General features: G+C 38.6%; 1 protein-coding gene across 8 annotated transcripts in view; it reads right to left on the reverse strand.

Moving 5' to 3' along the window:
- pou2f1b (POU class 2 homeobox 1b) overlaps positions 1-19100 on the reverse strand; it is a 199436-nt gene that overhangs the window by 82281 nt on the left and 98055 nt on the right. For all 8 annotated transcript variants that reach the window (XM_072585323.1, XM_072585321.1, XM_072585326.1 and 5 more), the window contains 2 exons: positions 11329-11454; positions 2447-2623 (listed from right to left, as the gene is read on the reverse strand). In XM_072585323.1, the coding sequence (XP_072441424.1) occupies positions 2447-2623; positions 11329-11454 (303 nt within the window). The remainder of the gene's footprint in view (positions 1-2446; positions 2624-11328; positions 11455-19100) is intronic.

Below are 19100 nucleotides of genomic sequence, written 5' to 3' on the forward strand. Positions count from 1 at the left end.
CCATGCTCCATTACATGTAAGAGATAGACTGCTTTATTGTCTGAGGAATAGTAAATAGGACTGAGAATTGTAATTAACAGCAAATATTCTTATTCATTATTTTATGTTGGAGGGAAGCTCATTGATAAAAGGACCTCCAGCCACTGGGCCTCTAGTGATGTCCTAAGACTGAGATAATTGGTTGCCAACAGCCATAATCACCTTCCTTCATGCTGGGCATGACTTCAACCTGCGATTTTCAAATGGCTTCTTTTTCCTCCAGCTCTTTAATGTTTAGAGCATTAAAATTAACTAAAACAGGTACTTCAATGTAATAGAAGAGATTGTTTAAGGCATATGATTACAAATCAAAAATTAAAATTTTAGTCTGGGCAGTCAACTTGTACAAAAGACCAAATAAGCAATTTCAGATTGTAGAATATTAAATTTATTTTTAACGTTTCATTATGGGATGTCACAGTGGCTAGCACTGCTGTCTCAAGTGCTCAGGACCCCGATTCAATTCCAGCTTATGGAGTTTCCACATTCTCTGTGCCAACGTGGCTTTCCTTTGATTGTTCTGGTTTCTTCCCACTTTTAAAAAACGTGCAGGTTAGGTGGATTAGCCATGGGAAATACAGGGTCATTGGATAGTTTCTGGATGGGATGCTCTTCAAAGGGTTGGTGTGGACTTGATGGGCTGAATGGCCTATTTCGCACTGTAGAGATTCTATACATGATTCAATTTCTAAATTGGGGATTTGTAGTACTGGACTGAGAGCAAGCTACTTTTTCAATGAGATATTTGCATACTTGCCAGAATATACAGTGATCCTAAACCTTTCCTAAAACACCATGTCACGGAGAACTGGACAATATGCAAGTTGCTCATCCTAACTTTGGAAACTATTTAGATATTAAATATCTAATTTGATTATGGAGAAATCACTGCAAGAGATTTTTTTCATGTGCAATATTTTTAATTAACTCCGAACAATAACCTTACTTTGACGTATGATTGAATTCAGAGTAGCAGAAACTGTTTCAGGCCTTTTCTCGCTACGCTATAGGGAGGTTAACAAACTTAAGTTTCATGTTGAGTTTAAAACTGAATCATAGACATGCGATCTAATTGTAAAGTGAAATTCCACAGAATTGTTGTAGTTTGAGATGTTTATTGTTTTGAGTAATACTACTTAAGTTAGCATCATAAAATTCCTACAATGCAGAAAGATGCCATTTGGACAATCAGGTCCACACTGGCCCTCTAAAGACATCCCACCCAGATCCAGCCCTCCATCTTATCCCTGTAACCCCACATTTAGCATGGCTAACCCACACAACATACACATCCCTGGACACTACGGGACACTTAGGGCAGGCTAATCCATGTAACTTGCACATCTGTGAACTGAGAAAGGAAACCAGAGCACCTGAAGTGAACTCATGCAGACAAAAGGGAGAATGTGCAAACTCCACATCGACAAAGTCGTAATTGAATCTGGGTCCCTGATGTGTGAGGCAGCAGTGCTAACCACTTAGCCACTGTGACACCCTATCTGCCTACTAGCCATTTGGTTTCCTTTGCTCTTGGGTGCAACGCTCTGAACATACTTCAATAATAATTTTTAATCTGCGATTTCTGGTCCAGAGCTCTCTTTGCCCACTATATAGGGAGATGAAAAATAAATGGGCATATTCCATATTGTCCGCAAAATAACAAATAAAGTGATTTTTTAAAAACTGCCCTGCTTGTAGCTGTTCCAAAATCATGCTTGTCAGTCTTGTACCATCCTTACACATCCACTCGAATTCATCTGCAGCTATACTGTAACATCTATTTTCCATCTTCACTTAGACTGACCCCTCTTTCTGCTGTCCTTCACTTTACCCACAAAAAAGGATCTTTTTTAGATCATCATTATGTAACTAAAATTAAAAAGGGATTGGACAGGATCGATACATATCAAAATGTTCAAATATATAAAGAAAAAGATAATGATTCAGGAAAATGTTCACCTTTTTTACACAGGCTATGATGAATATATTGCAAAAAGGCATGTTGATTAATTACTGTGTATCAGTATTTGCCTGTAAGCAAGAGTTCAGCGTCCTAGTCATTCCAAGGAAAATGTTCAATCATAGACAGAAACTATTAAAATTGATGTAAGCAAAATTACAGTAGTGAAGTACCATTGTTTTCTAAATGCAAAATCTTCAAAACATTTCCATTTATACTTTTGAAGGAAATGGTAAGGACATCCCAGTTACCCCAACTATAATTTCCCAAAGTTCTGTCAACCTGCAAAGTGTTCCTTTATATTGGAAAGTTGTTCGCCTAGTTAATTAGACCATTTGAATTTAAAAGCAGTAATATGACAGTGACGCAGCTTATTATGTGCTGCTTGGGAGCTGAAATTCACTCATATGCTGGATGCAGCCCGGCTCTAAGTATATTCATGCTTACTTGTATTTGGATTGGCTGAGTGATGGGTATTTGTGCCATAGGAGTTGCTGCTGTGGCAGAGATGGCGGCTCCTGTGGTATTATGCTGCTGATTTGCTGAGTGTTGAACTGCAGCAGCCAAGAGCTGGGCCTGTGCTTGCTGGAGCAATAACTGTTGCTGCGCTGTTGTCAATGTAAGCTGTAGAAACAAAAGTCAGATAAATGCAATATATTTCTTCTAAAGTAGTTATTTTCAGGTTCATTTACTTTATTAAGGTGTATTACAAATCCTCAAATTGCTCTTTTAACATGTTACACTGTTCAATATTATAGAAATGATCTTGTTTCAATTACTATACATTATGAAGGACTGAATGTAATTCACCAATTCATCCATAAAGCTTAAACAAACAATAAACATAAAAAGGACCCAGATTTCCCAGAGGGAAATTGACAGCATATAATCAATGATCGCCATCACTACCCCTCTGAATCTAACCACCTCAGGATTTAATGCTAGCACAGTTTAATCCAGCCTATCACTCACTGAACCATTATTGGTTGCACTCTGGAGACATAAAGCCAGCAATCAGTTAGATTTGTTAGTGTGGCAAAGGTTTTTCTTTTTATACTCTTAGAACACTGTTAAGAAGCCTCATCAACAAAACAGTCGCAGCCTGATCAACCAGATGTAATCATGTTTTTAAAATGCCAATTTGAATAATTACAACTGCTGTAAAACAACTGGCTCTTTAAAAAAATACTTTGAGAGTGGTTAATTATCTTCATATTAAAGAAGTTACATATTTTTAAATTTTGTCATAATACTTCAGCTATTGTGACTAGTGTGCACGCCCCAATTCCTTCACTTTGTTCTAGGCAAATGGTTTTAAAAATGATTAGATTTTATAGCTTTTCCTTTCTTGGTTGGCTGGCCATGAAAATTTTTCAACATGACTGGTGATTAGACAGTTTGATGACATTACTGCAACACATGCTGGAAATTCTGACGTAACAATGCTACAATTAATTGAACATCAAAAACATTTAAATTCTCGTCCCAGAAATTTCACAATCTCTCTCAACTAGACTTTCTTCAAGGTCAGTGATGAGTATCCTTGCTTTGTCACTGTCTGAAAAATACAAACCTTTATTTTACTGTTGATGACAAATCCCAATTTATACATTTGCTTGACAAGCAAATGTTGAATTTCACAAAAAAAGCAGAAAATTGTTAATAAAATATAAATAAAAGAAAAATACTCAGATAAAACAAATTTTACTCAGTTTGATAATTCAGTTTTATAGAAGAATTCTATCATTTCTCTCATAGTAAAGATGACATAAATAGAATGGAGAGAGCAGATATATAACAGATGAAACTTAACGCAGGGAAGCATGAAGTGGTATCCGTAGGTACGAAAAACACAATTGGCAACATTAAGTAAAGGTAAAACTCCAGAGAAGGTACAGGACTGAAGAGGCTCGGAATATATATGCAATGATTGTTTAAGGTGCCTGGGAAGGTTTGGAAAGTGGTTCAAAGGCATACAGGATAAGACGAGATGAACATAAGAAATAAGAACAGAAATAGACCATTGGACTTGATGTGCTTTTCCAGTGCTCCAACTTTTTGTCTGCAGTCCTCACTTTCTCCCAGTTGGATGCTTAAGCCCGCTTTGCTATTTAACACAACCACAGCAGATCTTCTTCCTTCATTTCACTCATTCCATACACCTCCTGAGGGATCAAAAGTCTATTACCCCAGTCTTGAATATAACAACAATGGAGCAGCCACAACCTCTGAGGCAACCTCCTGAGTGAAGAAATTTCTTTGTCTCAATCCGAGAAGATATATTACAGCTCTTTAGACTCTGGGGCCATCTTGCTGCATGTTTCTCAGCCAAGGAAGCACTGTCTCCAGTCTAACCTATCAAACTCTTTCAGAATTTGTATGAATGAATATAGGCCTAATTAAGTCACTTTTTGTTACTGAATAATCCCCGCATCCCAGGGATAAATCTAGTGAACCTTTTCTGTACATTCTCCAATGCGCATTGACGCTTCCTTAAGTACAGAGATCAAACTGCAAACTGCAGGTCTGGCATCATCAAAACCCTGTAAAACTGCAGCTAGACTTCTTTATCCTGGTCTTCTAACACCTTAGAAAAAGGCCAACATCCGATTTACCTTTCTAGGTGCTTGTTGGACTTGTGAGCTAAATTTGTACTCCTTGAATAAGTATACTAAAGTTTTCTCAGTCATCAACATTTGAGTTTTACACCTTTTAACAATATTCTGACTTTCCAAACTTATGACCCAAGTGAATAATCTCTCACTCCCTGACATTATAATCCATTGCCATCCCGTTACCCACCCAATTAAACTGACTATATCTCTTTGTAGTTCCTGTGTGTCCACCTCACAACTTACATTCCCCTCTAACTTCGTTACATCATCAAAAACCGTGTGCATTACTCTCACCTGTTCTCACCCAAATCAATGACATAAACTGCATCTTGCTGAGGACCGGGCAGCAACTCTGCAACTCTCCACCAGTTACAGTCCATGTGCCATTACATGGAGATTGGTTAGCTCATTTGATTGGATGGTCGGTTTGTAATGCAGAGCATGGGGTAAATTCCTGTACAGCTCAAATCATGATGAAGGTCCCACCTTCTTGACATTGCTGCTCGCCTGATGTGTGGTGACCATCAATCATCTCTCTCTGATGGGGGGGGGGGGGCAGTCTTTTAGTCCACAGGATTATGGTGACTTTAGCTTTACTTTACTCTATTATTCTTGCCTCTCAGTCAATCTTGTATCCATAACGCTCCCATCCATTTTATTCCATTCACTCTAACTTTGATTTCATCTGTTGTGCATCACTTTAGTATCTATGCACACCACACTGACAGCATTGACTTGAACAGTTTTCTCTATTACTCCAGCAAGTTAAGAACTTTTCCTGAAGAAATCAGGAAAAAAATCAGCTGACTCACCTTAGTTAATCCATATTTGTCTCTATATTATTGCTAACAAAGTCTAAATTTGGTTAATTTAAAAAAAACATCATCATAGTTACTCCAAAATGCGCCTCTCCTTAACCTCTTTGCAAATTGTTTCCTTTACATCCTACCCACCAGTTGATCGCCTATATCCTACATTAGGCAATGTAATTGCATCTTTTCTGTTCCTTAGTTCTAGCCAAATCAATTCTGTCATTCTGGACATCCTCTTTCATCAGAGCTTCCAATGCTCTCGTTAGTCAACACTGCATCACTTCCCCTTTTCACCCTTTCCTATCTTATCTGAATACCCATCTTCAGGAATGCTTAACACTCTAGTCTTTTTCATTTTTGAGCCAGGTCTCCAATATAGTCAAAACATTATATTTCCATAAAGCGAACACTTTGCCTATTCACAAACATACTCAGTAACTTTGATTTGGATATTATTGCTTTTGCTCTGATTCTGACCCCACCTATTAGCTTATTATTCTTTACTCTTCACTTTGAAAGTGGTGCTAACCTGAAAATTTCCAAGCTTTTTGTACACTTTGGTATTCCTCCCTTCTGTTATCTCATGGTTTTCGCACCACTGCCAAGTTAGTTTAAACTTTTCAACAGTTCTCTGTTCCAATCTGGACTGCCATCTCTGGACATTAACCCCTTCCCAATCAACTCCCGGTTCCCTGCAACCGCTCAGTGACATCCCTGACTCTGGCACCAGAGACACTTCATACCATCTTGGATCAATGCTTATGACCACAGAAAAGTATCTCTGCGCCCCTAACTACCAAACCGTGAATCAGCGTTGCTCTTCCAAATATCCTTGTATCCTACTGTGCAGATAAACTACCAAATTTGGCTCTGGCTGCACTCCCTATACAAGACATCAATCTCATCAGTATTCAGGACTGCGTACTGACTGTTAATATTGTTAATATGAAATATTTCTCTAACATCTGTGCCATTTCCTTACTCCCATTACTACTTCTCCTTTCTCCACCAAAGAAAACCTCAGGTTTACCTTTATTATTCTTTCATTTTGTATGTTTGTAGAAATGCTTACAATCAATCTGCTTTCATATTTCTGACTAGCTTATTGTAATGTTATTTTCTTTTTCCTCATGAATATTTTGGTCGCCTTTTGCAGGTAGCTACAACAATCTCAACTCTCAGGCTTACTATCCATGCTGAAATATTGTATTTTAAATATATTGACACACCTCTGGGGCAGATGGGCCTCCTGATACAGAGGTAGGGTCAATACCACTGCAACCTAAGAACCCTTGGGAGTATTACATGTTGTTTTAATTAACTACTATCCCTAACCTTGTTAATTAGCCAGGGATAGATATCTTTCTTGTGAAGGTTTTACTTCTCAATCGAATGGAGATTTGTTGATAATTATGACATTTTCAAGTGCTTGTTCTTGCTCATTTACAGACATATCTTTTATTCTAATTTGTCTGCCTTAGCCAATTCACCGGTGTCATTAAGTGTACTTTAATGACTTGTGTACAGCACTCTTGACAGTCAAGTGAAATTCTAATCAGAATTCCTGGTGAACTACTTACTATGAGATTACAAATTCTATTTGGTGACACAAAACAATACAGAAAATAAGTCTTCCCTAGTTAGTTCCACAACACATGCCTTAGATAACTGTCTGAAATGCATGCCATGAACTCATCTTGCCATTTACCTTTGTGAATTTGATGTGTCTAGATTAAAATTTCCACAACTATTTTATGACCTTTGGTACAAGCTTCTGTTATTTCCAGATTAGTACCCTTTACAACAGTATAACTATAGTTAGGACACCTAGAAACAGCTCCCAATAGCTTTTACTGACCTCTGTTATTTCTCTACCAATACCAATCTTAAATTCTGCACTTATTCACTTTTGCCTTACTGCATCTTTTTTTAATCTGAACCACTCTCCTTTTCCATTTTGTTGGTCTTTTAAAAACTTCAAATACCTTTGTCAACATGTAACAATATCTTTGAAACAGCCATCAGATTTGTTTATTTTATTATGAATGCCTCAAGCATTCAGACAAATTTTAATTGTTCACTTTTTTTTGCTGACTGGACCTCATTCATTGGTGCACTGTCATATTTTGTCCCTTGTTGTCACACTGTGCTTATAGAGTCAGTAATACAACACAGAAGAGGCCCTATGGCCCATCAAGTCTATGCCAACCTATCTACACTAGTCCCATCTTCTAACACTTGGCCCATAAGCTTGAATACTATGTTATTTCAAATATTTATCCATATACTTTGGAACAGTTCCAATGTTCCCTGCCTCTACCAACCTTCCATGCTGTGCTTTCCAGATCCCCTCTAGGCAAAAACAATCTTCAAGTCCCCAGTAAACCTCCTTTCAAGATAATGGCCCCTCATTATTGACCCATCCACTAAGGGGAACAGCTGCTTCCTATCCACCCTGTCAATCCCGTTGTTAATCTTAGGGTTCTTGTGGCAGCATTAGTGTCAGCCAGTTTAAAGTCCCATCTGCTTCAGAAGTATGTAATAATATCTGAACAGTTTGATCAGAAAATATCTCCATCATAATCTTATACATCTCAATTAGACACCTCCACCAAAGCACTTGCCACTCAAAAGTAAACAACTGAGCCTCCATAGCTAAAATGCTCCACCCTAGGCAACCTGCTGGTGAATCCATTCTGCACCCACTCCAATACAACCAACTATCCTTCTCACAGTGAGGCAATCAGAACTGCACACAGTACTCCAGCTGTGGACAAAGCAAAGTTCTGTACAGCTCCAGCATATCCCTCCTGCCCTTATAATCCAAGTCACGACTGATGAAGGAATGGCCATTATGTCTTCTTAACAACATATTAAAGTGCTTTGCTACCTTCAGGGATCTAAGGACAAGCATCCCAAGATCCCTCGGTTCCTCTGAGCCTCTTAGTATCCTGCCATCCACTGAGTACTCCTTTGTCTTAAAACTTCTTCTTAAGTGCATCACCTCACAATGTTCAGGATTAAATTCCATCTGGCAGAGATGTGCCCATCTGACAAACCTATATTTTCCTGTAACCTAAAATCTTCTTTGTTCCGATTAATTAACTGGCCAATCTTTGTGGCACCTACAAACTTAGTTGTCATCTTCCCTCTCCCCCTCAATTCTCAACTATGTTCTTTACATATATTTCAACAGTACGCCACTAGACATCAGCTTCCAGTCTTCTACACAAACAGCCTTCTGTCTCCTGCCAATATACAAATTTTGGATCCAACTTGCCAAATTACCCTGGATCCCATGTGCTTTTACCTTCTTCATCAATCTCCTATATGGGACTTTGCCAAAGGCTTTGCTGAAATCCATATAAATTGCAACAACTGCATGAACCTAATCTATATTCCTGATCACAACCTGAAAAACTTTTATCAAAGTTATTATGTGTGACCATCTTCGACAAAGGCAGACTGAATATCCCTGATCAAACCTTGTCTCTCGAAGTGGAGATTAATTCTCTCCTTCAGAATTTTCTCTGATGTGAGACTCACTGGTCTAATTCCCTTGTTTATTTCTACCACTCTTTTTGACAAGTGGAATTACCTCAGCTGTTCTCCAGACCTCTGGTACCTTCCCTATGGCCAAAGGTAAATTAAATATTTTGGTCAGAGCCCCTGTGATTTCCTACTTCACTTCCCACAATAGCCTAGGATACAATTCATCCAAACCTAGGTATTTTTTTCAATTTTAAGCCTACCAAAGCCTCCAATACCCCCTCACTCCCTATGTCAAACTGACATCACAAACCCTCTTCCTGAATTTTGTACCTACACCTCCTTCCTATAATTATGAACAGCACCTGTATATTGCCCTGCTGTGTGTCCCAAATTGACTTCAAAGAGATTTAAAAACAGAATCTTTTTGCAACCCAGTGACTAGCTGTACTCACTTAACACTCTGCATTGACCTCAGATTCCAGAGTTTGCCCCTTATTCTCTATTGGGCCCGACTCTTAGTCTGTATGTTAAGGGGAACAGGATAACAAGACAATCTTGAGCTTTTCCTTAATTTTACCTGCAAATGTTATTCATGCCCCACTTTGCTCTCCTAATTTCTTTCTTAAGTTCCCCTCTCTACTTTCTATACTTGACTAGGTCTATATTATCTTTACCCAAAATGTTAAACTTCTCTTTGGCCTTGACCTTTCTCTTTAAATTTATAAATTTCCCACCATTTGAACCCTTCTTTCCTTTTTTTAGTTTAAATACCAGTTAGGAACAGAGGGCAAAAGTAGCCCCTCTAGTTTTTTCTGTCATTTAATAAAAGTAAGGCAGACCTGCTCCCTAACTCCATATACCTACCTTTACCCCATACCTATAATAAAGTCTTACATTTAAAATTAACAATTGATCTAGTTTCAACTGCCAAAATTTACAAAGAGAGTTCCACTATCCTTTGTGTGAGCAAGTGTTTCTTAACTCCTGACAGGTCTGGTTCTAATTCGTAAAACTAGATCCCTAGTCTCACACTTTCCAATCAAGTAAAATAGCTTCTCTTCAATCATTCTTAAACGTATCCCTGAACAACTTCAAATCTTCAAATCAAATTACCTCTTAATCTTTAAATTCCATGAAATACAATACAGTTTATGCAAACTCCCGTCATAATTTTATTAGTGCAGTTCACACATCATTCTAATACAAAACAAAATATCACAGATGCTGAAAACCTGAAACAAACAGAATACTGAAGAAACTCAGTAGTCCGTTTTCCTCTCCACAGATCTGCCAGAGTAAATGTTTTAAGTCTGGTATAACTCATCTTTAGGGAGGAGAAAGTAAGGACTGCAAATTCTGGAGATCAGGATTCCTGATGAAGGGCTTATGCCCGAAACGTTGGTTCTCCTGCTCCTCGGATGCTGCCTGACCTGCTGTGCTTTTCCAGCACCACACTCTCAACTATAACTCTTCTGCAGAAGAGTTCAGAGAAACTATATTAGCCAACATTACTTTAGCCTTTTTGAATATTTATTTGTTCACAATGTTACTTAATCTTTGTCCATTACTCCCACCACTGACATCACAGCTAATTAAGTTGTAGTTTTTGTCCATCCAACTTATACCCAGTTCAGTTTCTGTCTTTATAAGAGTCTCCCCTGTCCCCAGTATCACAAGCATAATTTAACTCACTTCTAACCCTACAACTTCTACTAGAGTAATGATCATCCTAAATATTATTCTTGTTCTATTTTCAACCTCATGCCCATTTCGTCATGTTCATGTTATTGCTTAAATGTTCAAAGGCCTCAAAGCATATTCAGTAAGCTGCACAAATTTGTGACACTTTCGCATTCAATCTGAGAAAGATAGTGCTCAAGGACAAAGAGCTATACTTCAAAAGTATTTTGGTACCACGGCACTTTTAAGCAGGAATTTTAGATTAAAAGGAAAACAAAAAGATAAATTAGTTAAGACTACAGTGAAGAAATTAAAAGAGAAAATTATGAGGGAAGTTCAAGGCGGCAACAAAAGCTCAATGAAGAATCAGATTCTGACAAAGACAGACAGATTGGGTCTTGGAAGAAACAGGAGTAGGAGGTAGCAACTTTTTATTTGGACAGAGTTAAAACCCAACACATGAAGCAAATGGCCAAAAGCCTGAGCAGTTAAAAACAAAAGATGGCTAAGCAGAGAGATTTGGGCTACATGATAGGTGGTGGAAAAGATGACGAACTGAGACACATGGGGAATAAATATAATAGCATAAAGTGTGGCAGGTAAAAAAAAGAAAAGGGAGCGATGTAAGGGACAGATCACAAAGCTGCAGGGAGGAGGAGAGAAACAATAAGTGATTTGATATTTTTATGGATTTTAGATTCAACTTTATGTGACAATGCCTTTCACATACCCCAGTGATCTGCCCGCCAGCAAGCATAAGCTGTGTCTGTGGAAGGGTGGTCTGTAAAGATGGTTGCAGCGAAGGCTGGGTTGTCGTTTGCTGGGATGAAGAATCCCCTGATTCTTCACTTTTTACCTTAAAAACACCAAACAGAATTGATTAATCACTATGGAAATCAAAAATCTGACCATTTTAGTAAAATGACAATGTAAACCATCCAGTATATTGCAATTGGAAATTGTGTACCACTGTCTTTAAATGCAGCACTGGCCAATTAATATTGCCAGGCAGTGCGTACAGAGCATAAATGTAAAATGGTTTCAAATGTTTTTTCTCAAAATCCCTCAACATCAAGGATCTTCTGATAAAAATGCAAGAACGTGCCAACCTTCCAATGTTTAAAATGTCTTTATGTTATTTGCCTTTTTATAGCACAAAAGCAATTTATAATTTTTTGAGTTTATATTTCAGTCTTAAACTTTACCCAGCAAAATTAAATACGAATGACATGTGCTTCTAGCATTGAATGCAAGTTAGAACCAATGGCAGACTTTAAAAAAAAAATCAAGATTCAAAAGCAAGACATATCTGTTATGCTTGAGTCTAATTGTACGTTATAAAACGACAAAGTAGATGATAAAAACTTGAACCAGGAACAGTTTCTTACACACATTCACAGTTATACAGTCTGACCTATACAGGGCGCCAAACTCCCTCCCCACCCCCCCAGGTCACCGAACCCACTGTCTTGAAGGAGGTGCATGTAACCCCATAGGGCTTATACTTATTGGAGTTTAGAGGAATGAGAGGAGATCTTATTGAATTCTAAGGGGCTTGACAGGATTGACATGGAAAAGTCATTTCCCTTTGTGGGAGAGCCTGGGACCAGCAGGCATAATCTCAGAGAAAGGGTCAATCATTGAAGAGATGAGGTGTATTGCTTTCTTCGGAGAGTAGTCAACCTATGGAACCCTTTACTGCCATGGATATAAACCTAGCCCTCTCCAATTTTTCCTGAAGACAACTTGCACATACCACGTATTAGTCTGTCAAACCTTCCATGAACTATTTCCAATGGACTTACAAGGTTCCTTAAATAAAGGTACAAATACTGTACACTGGATTCCAGATGTGGTTTTTCTAATGCCCTTTATAACTGAACTATTACCTTCTTACTTCTATATTCAATTTTCCTCTTTTAATAAATGATAACATTCTATGAGCTTTTTTATTCATTTATACCACCACAGAATAACATAATGGAGAGAAGCATCATGGAGGAATTATGCAAATGGACGTTCGGCTTGAAGTTGACATTAAGGATAGTGGTTAGCCATAGGAAATGGAATTGGTGCCAAAAAATGAGGTGAGTGGATGGGCCCAAGTTCTTGACTATTATCTTCTCCATGTCTGATTACAGAAAACTGCTGACCAAAGACTAGATGTGGGGAAAGAAGGTAGTGGATAGGAAGAAAAGAGGAATCGAACTTCGGTACTACACAACTGTTTCGAAGAACAGAAGACTTAAATAGGAATTTCTGAAAGAGAGCAATGGCAGCAGAGAGAACAGGACCAAAAGGAGGAACCATTTACTATGATTGTTAGCATACACAGAAGAAGGAAGCTAGTTAGCTTGTATTTTTGTTAAAATGCAGTTGAGAGAAAGAGATAGAGCCCATCAAAACAATTAGCTTCGGGATGGCATCGGAAAAGGTGGGGAAAATAATGGGGGATATGCCAGTTTAGCATGGGGGTGAGGATATTGGGAGCATGGGAAAAGTAAAATTGGATGCAAAGGAAGACAGCAAAGGCAGATGACTAGATGGTCTCAGCCAGTGACCATAAATTCCTCACAATTGCTGTGGGAAGTGAGTACACAGGGAGAAAAGATGAAGACATTTGTCTAATAGGTTCATGATAATGAAAAACAGTCAGGGTTTATTATTGCTATATGCAGTGATCCCTGGAGTCGTACACTGTTTTGTGATTTGGAGATGCCGGTGTTGGACTGGGGTGTACAAAGTTAAAAATCACACAACACCAGGTTATAGTCTAACAGGTTTAATTGGAAGCACACTAGCTTTCGGAGCGACACTCCATCAGGTGATAATGGAGGGCTCAAGCGTAACACAGAATTTATAGCAAAAATTTACTGTGTGATGTAACTGAAATTATACATTGAAACATCATTTGCTCCGAAAGCTAGTGTGCTTCCAATTTAACCTGTTGGACTATAACCTGGTGTTGTGTGATTTTTAACTGTTTTGAGAGGTAGTGATGCCTGCTTTTAAGTATATGGTGCACCCAAATCTAATGATCGATGACAAACCTAACTGTCCTCCATGCTTTATCCCTCAGACTTGAGGGGGTAAGAATTATATGACAAACAGTCTTTCAACATCAGATATATTCAATCAGGATTAAAAATTTAACATTTCAAAACTGATTTACTTGTGTCCTGGTTTATAAGTTTCTCCTGAAATCCCTGACAACTAAAAATTCACCCAAACATCTGGGTGGGGGAATATTTAGTTTTTACTATCTATAAAAGTTACAAAAAAATTGATACAACAATGAAACCTTACACTTCTGTTGCACATTAAATGGAACAGCTTTGCTAAAACTTTGATTTACACAAGCTCAACAGCACCACCATCAAGTGCATTTTGGTACTGACAGAGTTCCTAAATTTGTGAAAATTATCCACATGGTGTAATTTTAGTCAAAAAATGCATTTATCACAATCTAGCTCATGTGAAATCCAATCAGCTCCATAATCTAATACAAATACATTTATTAATCTCAAGTATACACTTTCCATCTACTCTCATGCATAGCCAATTACCCAAGAGCTGCAGCAGTTAAAGGCAACTCATCACCACCTTCTCCAGCACCATGAGGAACAGGTGATAAATGCTGGCCTAGCCAGCAACTCCACGCATCAAGAACAAGTAAAAAAAAAAGAAAACAGCATGGTTCAAATTTTATTCCTGCTATAATTTGTTTTGCTATACAAATCCAAAGTGATGGGCTGTTCATGTCTGTCTTGACCGACAAGGAACCCTTCAGTCTGATTTCCCTTAGTTTTTGGGTTCATTGTTTTGTAGATTGGGACACTTCAAATGTATATCAAATACTTTTACATGTTACATGATTTCCTGAAGAAGGGCTCATACCCCGAAACGTCGATTCTCCTGCTCCTTGGATGCTGCCTGATCTGCTGCACCTTTCCAGCAACACATTTTCAGTTTTTACATGTTATGACAGCTTCTGTCCTTATTACCTTCAAAGGCAGTGAATTCCAGATCTCTGTAACCCTGGGTAAAACTTTCCCCTCAAACTCCATGTACTTTTTACCCTAAATCTATACCCTTAAATGATAGATTCCTCCAATTAGGGTAAAAGGCCTTACTATCTTGCTTCCCACGGATCTTTTAATTATATTTACTTCTATTACATTTTCCGCAGGGTTCTCTGTTCCAAAGAAAACAGCCCATCAGATCATCCTTCCAATGTTTCTAAAAACATTGCAGGTCCAGAAAAGACCCTAGAAATTTCTGCTCCATGTTCAGTCTATCAAGCCCACTCAACCCTCCAAAGAGCATCCCACCCAGACCCACCTCATCCCTGCACTGCCCATAGCCAATCCACCAAGCTTGCACACAGAGTCATAGAGACGTACAGCATTGAAACAGATCCTTCGGTCCAACCCATCCATGCCGACCAGATATCCCAAACCAATCTAGTCCCACCTGCCAGCACCCGGCCCATATCCCTCCAAATCCTTCCTATTCATATACCCATCCAAATGCCTCTTAAATGTTGCAATTGTACCAATCTCCACCACTTCCTCTGGCAGCTCATTCCATACATGAAAAAGTATGGAATGAGCTGCGTGAAAAAGTTGCTCCTTAGGTCTCTTTTATATCTTTCCTCTCTCACCCTAAACCTATGCCCTCTAGTTCTGGACTCCCTGACCCCAACTGGAGCACCCGGCAGAAACCCACACAGACATGGGTACGATGTGCAAACTTCACACAGACTTTCCCTATAACGTTGCAGCAAGACCTAAATGTAGTACTTCAGCAGTGTGGAAACAGGCCCTTCAGACCAACAAGTCCATACCGACCCTCCAAAGAGTAACCCACCCAGTCCCATTCCTTGACCTTATATTTACCCGATTAACACACCGAACAAAAACATTCCTGAATACTATGGGCAATTTAGCATGGCCAATCTACCTAAACAGCACATCTTTGGAATTTGAGAGAAAACCGGAGCACCTGGAGGAAACCCATGTAGACATGGGGAGAATGTGCAAACTCCCCACAGACAGGTGCCCAAGGTTGGAATCAAACCCAGGTCCCTGGCACTGTGAGGCAGCATTGCTAACCACTGAGCTACCATGCTGCCCCAGTGGCCCATGTTTTTTTTACAGTTCTAGCATAACATCCTAGTTCTTAGATTTTGAGTTGGCTAATAAAGACAAATATTCCGTCTATCACCTCAACGCGCATATACTCATCAAAGCCTTTCAGGTATCCAGTGTTGCTTATAGTTCTCTGTATCCTATGACATATTATGCATTTCCTTGCTTTGTTAGCCTTCCCCACAAGGAACTTCTCCTTCACACTTCTCCAGAATTCCATTCACCATCATTTGCTAACTTGTCTGTTGATACAGCTTACATCTTCCTTCCTCATTATTATGTAATGGCTAAGTTTTATATCTCCTACATCTCTTACCTTGAAGATATATATCACAAAAAGTATGCAACATTGAATTTAGCTCTATGGAATGCCACAGCCTTAATATTTTTTTAAAAATCACTGATCAACTATTATCTTTAGCTTCCTGACCTTTTTTTAAAAATGTAGTTATTTACTTTAGTATATTAATAGACATTCACGGAACAGGAGGCAGCCATTTGCCCGAACATGTCCATGCTGGTCAACTAATTCCACTGAGGCTAATAGCAAGGAAAGCAAATATCTAAACACTGCTGGAAGCTCCACGAGCTTCTGATTCAGCCACTCTATCAGGCAGTGAGTTCCCACCACCCTCTTGGTGAATAAGGTCTTCCTTAACTTCCCTCTTACCTTACAACCTTTTACTTTAAATGTATACTTTCTGATTATTGAGCCTTCTACTTATGGAAAAAGTGTCTTCCTATTATTACCCCTCATAACATTATACAACATCAGGGCCTTTGCTGCTCCAGAGAAATCAAGCCCAATCTTTCCTTGTTACTGAGACTCTTCAGCTCAGGTGGAATCCTGGTAAATTTCTGCAGATTCTCTCGTGCAATCACATCCTTCTTATACTGTGGTGACCAGAAATGCATACATTACTCTACTTTGGAAAATTAACATTTTATATAGTTACAGCATAATTTCCCTGCTCTTATATTTGTTGCCTCAGCTAAATAAGCGCAAGTATGCCTAATCACATTAGCCACCCCAACTTTCTATCTTAAGGAGCTAAGGATATGTATACCATGGTCCCTGTGATTTTGTGTACTTTCCACAGACCTACCATTCACAGTTAATTTCCTTGCCTTATTAGAGCTCCCTAAATGCATCCGCACACACACACTTCTCTAGGTTCAATTCCATTTGCCATTACTCTACCCACATAACCAGTTTGTCAAGAAAAACAGGTGACTTAAACTAAATAGCTAAATAAGCAACCTGGGAAGATAACTGCTTACATATTTACTAAGTTGCAATTTTACAAACTACAAAGACAGGGACAGGGGGAAATAAGCAGATTATGTTTGGAAGAGGAGATCCATACCAGCAGAAAGACAGGTTTAGTTCTGACAATCTCCAGGCTAGAGCTGAAAAAACCCTCAGCATTTCTGACGTTAAATAAGGAAAAATCATTCAGTTAGCCTATGTGCATCCTGTAGACGGCATACAATATTCTGGTAATCCTCAAGGCCTATTTATGTGAACATTAACTATCAAAACTCTGAGAAGCAGCAATTTTAACAAATACCTAAACACGACATGGAAGTTACATGAGAGGAAAATGATCATACAGGAATCAACAAGAACACTGTAGGAATAGAAAGTTTTGGCATGGAAAAGTTGCTAGTTTAGGTAAACAAACAGATGGACACAAAACTAATAAAGTAGAAAGACTAGAAGCTAAAAGTAACAAAGAAAATAGTATGCTTCTACTGCGATAACACTGGACACACTATGCTGAATTTTTGGAACGTAAATGGAAACCTTACTTCAATAGGAGGAATGTCCAAAGAATTCTTATAAAAGGGTGCATTAAGAAAGGAAAACTATAGCTGTAACACAATTAAAGTGTGTTCCCTTAGAACCTGTTAGGGAGGGGGAGATGGTACAGGAGAATCAAGACAATTCTGCTTTGATTACTAATAAAGAAAATCAGACTACCACAGGCTTTGAATATTTTATTTTAAAGGAAGAGATATTCCTCATTCCTCTGTTCAAGGAGATAAACTAAATAAAGATATTGAGAGACAAGGAGCCAGTCAGTCACTAATGTTGGATGATGATACAATTTCTCTTTGTTCAGTGTGAATGTAGGAGGTATGATTAGTACACTTGTAGATGACAACAAAATTAGTTGTGCAACAGAGAGTGAAGGAGGTTATCTCAGAGTACAATGGGACCTTGATCAGATGAGCCAAGGAGTGGCAGAGGGAGCTTAATTTAGATGAGTGTGAGGTGTTGCATTTTGGAAAGGCAATCAGGGCAGAACTTACACATTTAATGATAGGGGCCTGATGCTACCAAGCAAAGAGACCTTGGGGTGCAGGTTCATAGTTTCTTGAAGATGGAGTTGCAGGTAGACAGGTAGTGAAGGAGTTTGGTACGCTTGCCTTTACTGGTCAGTGCATTGACTGTAGGAGTCGGGAGTAATGTTGCAGATGTACAGGACATTGGTTAGGCCACTTTTGGTCTTTTTCCCATAGGGAAGTCCAAAACTAGAGGGCATAGATTTAAGGGGGGGGGGGGAGATTTAAAAGGGACCCAACTTTTTCATGCAGAAGGTGGTGCATGTATGGAACGAGGAGACTGGGACAATAACAACATTTAAAACACATCTGGATGGGTATATGGCTTTAGAGGGATATGGGCCAAATGCTGGCAAATGGGACCAGATTAGTTTAGAGTATTTGGTCGGCATGGGCAAGGTCGACCGAAGCATTGTTTCTATGCTGTATAATTTTATGACTCTATGAATTGTCCACAGGAAATGAAGGAAAAATATACTAATTGCAGGTATAAATGGAGGCTACAGTCTGATTCCTTTACATAGAATTGTATTAAAAAGAGTAACTTAAACAAATCAATTCTATCTTGGCAAATGTCCTGACGGGTTCAAAATAATCAGTCACACTGAGGACATTGGAACATCTAGTGAAACAAAAGAAATCAAAATGCTGCGGAAAGAACATCTTTGATTGTTTCTGGAATCTGCTGTGACTAGATCTCATGCTCATGAGGAATCTATAAAAAAGACGACTTGGAAATTCATTTATTTGATGCTAGTTTGGAAAATTTAAATACAAGAGAATGAAGGATTACATAAGGACGTAGTGAAATTTGCCGAGGCATTCTGTACATCTCAGGTAATAAACAAATTGCAAACATAATTTAAAATTTTGCTTTCTATTCCAATGCCAGATTTCAAAAAGCAATGTAGTAGGGTCTTAGTACTGTAAAGGCCCCCGATCGAAAAAGTGGGGATCAACATCTTACAATGCTTATGGTTTTCTGAGGCAGTACCTTTGGGAA

Source organism: Chiloscyllium punctatum, chromosome 15 (assembly GCF_047496795.1).
Source record: "Chiloscyllium punctatum isolate Juve2018m chromosome 15, sChiPun1.3, whole genome shotgun sequence".
Classification (NCBI taxonomy): Eukaryota; Metazoa; Chordata; class Chondrichthyes; order Orectolobiformes; family Hemiscylliidae; genus Chiloscyllium; species Chiloscyllium punctatum.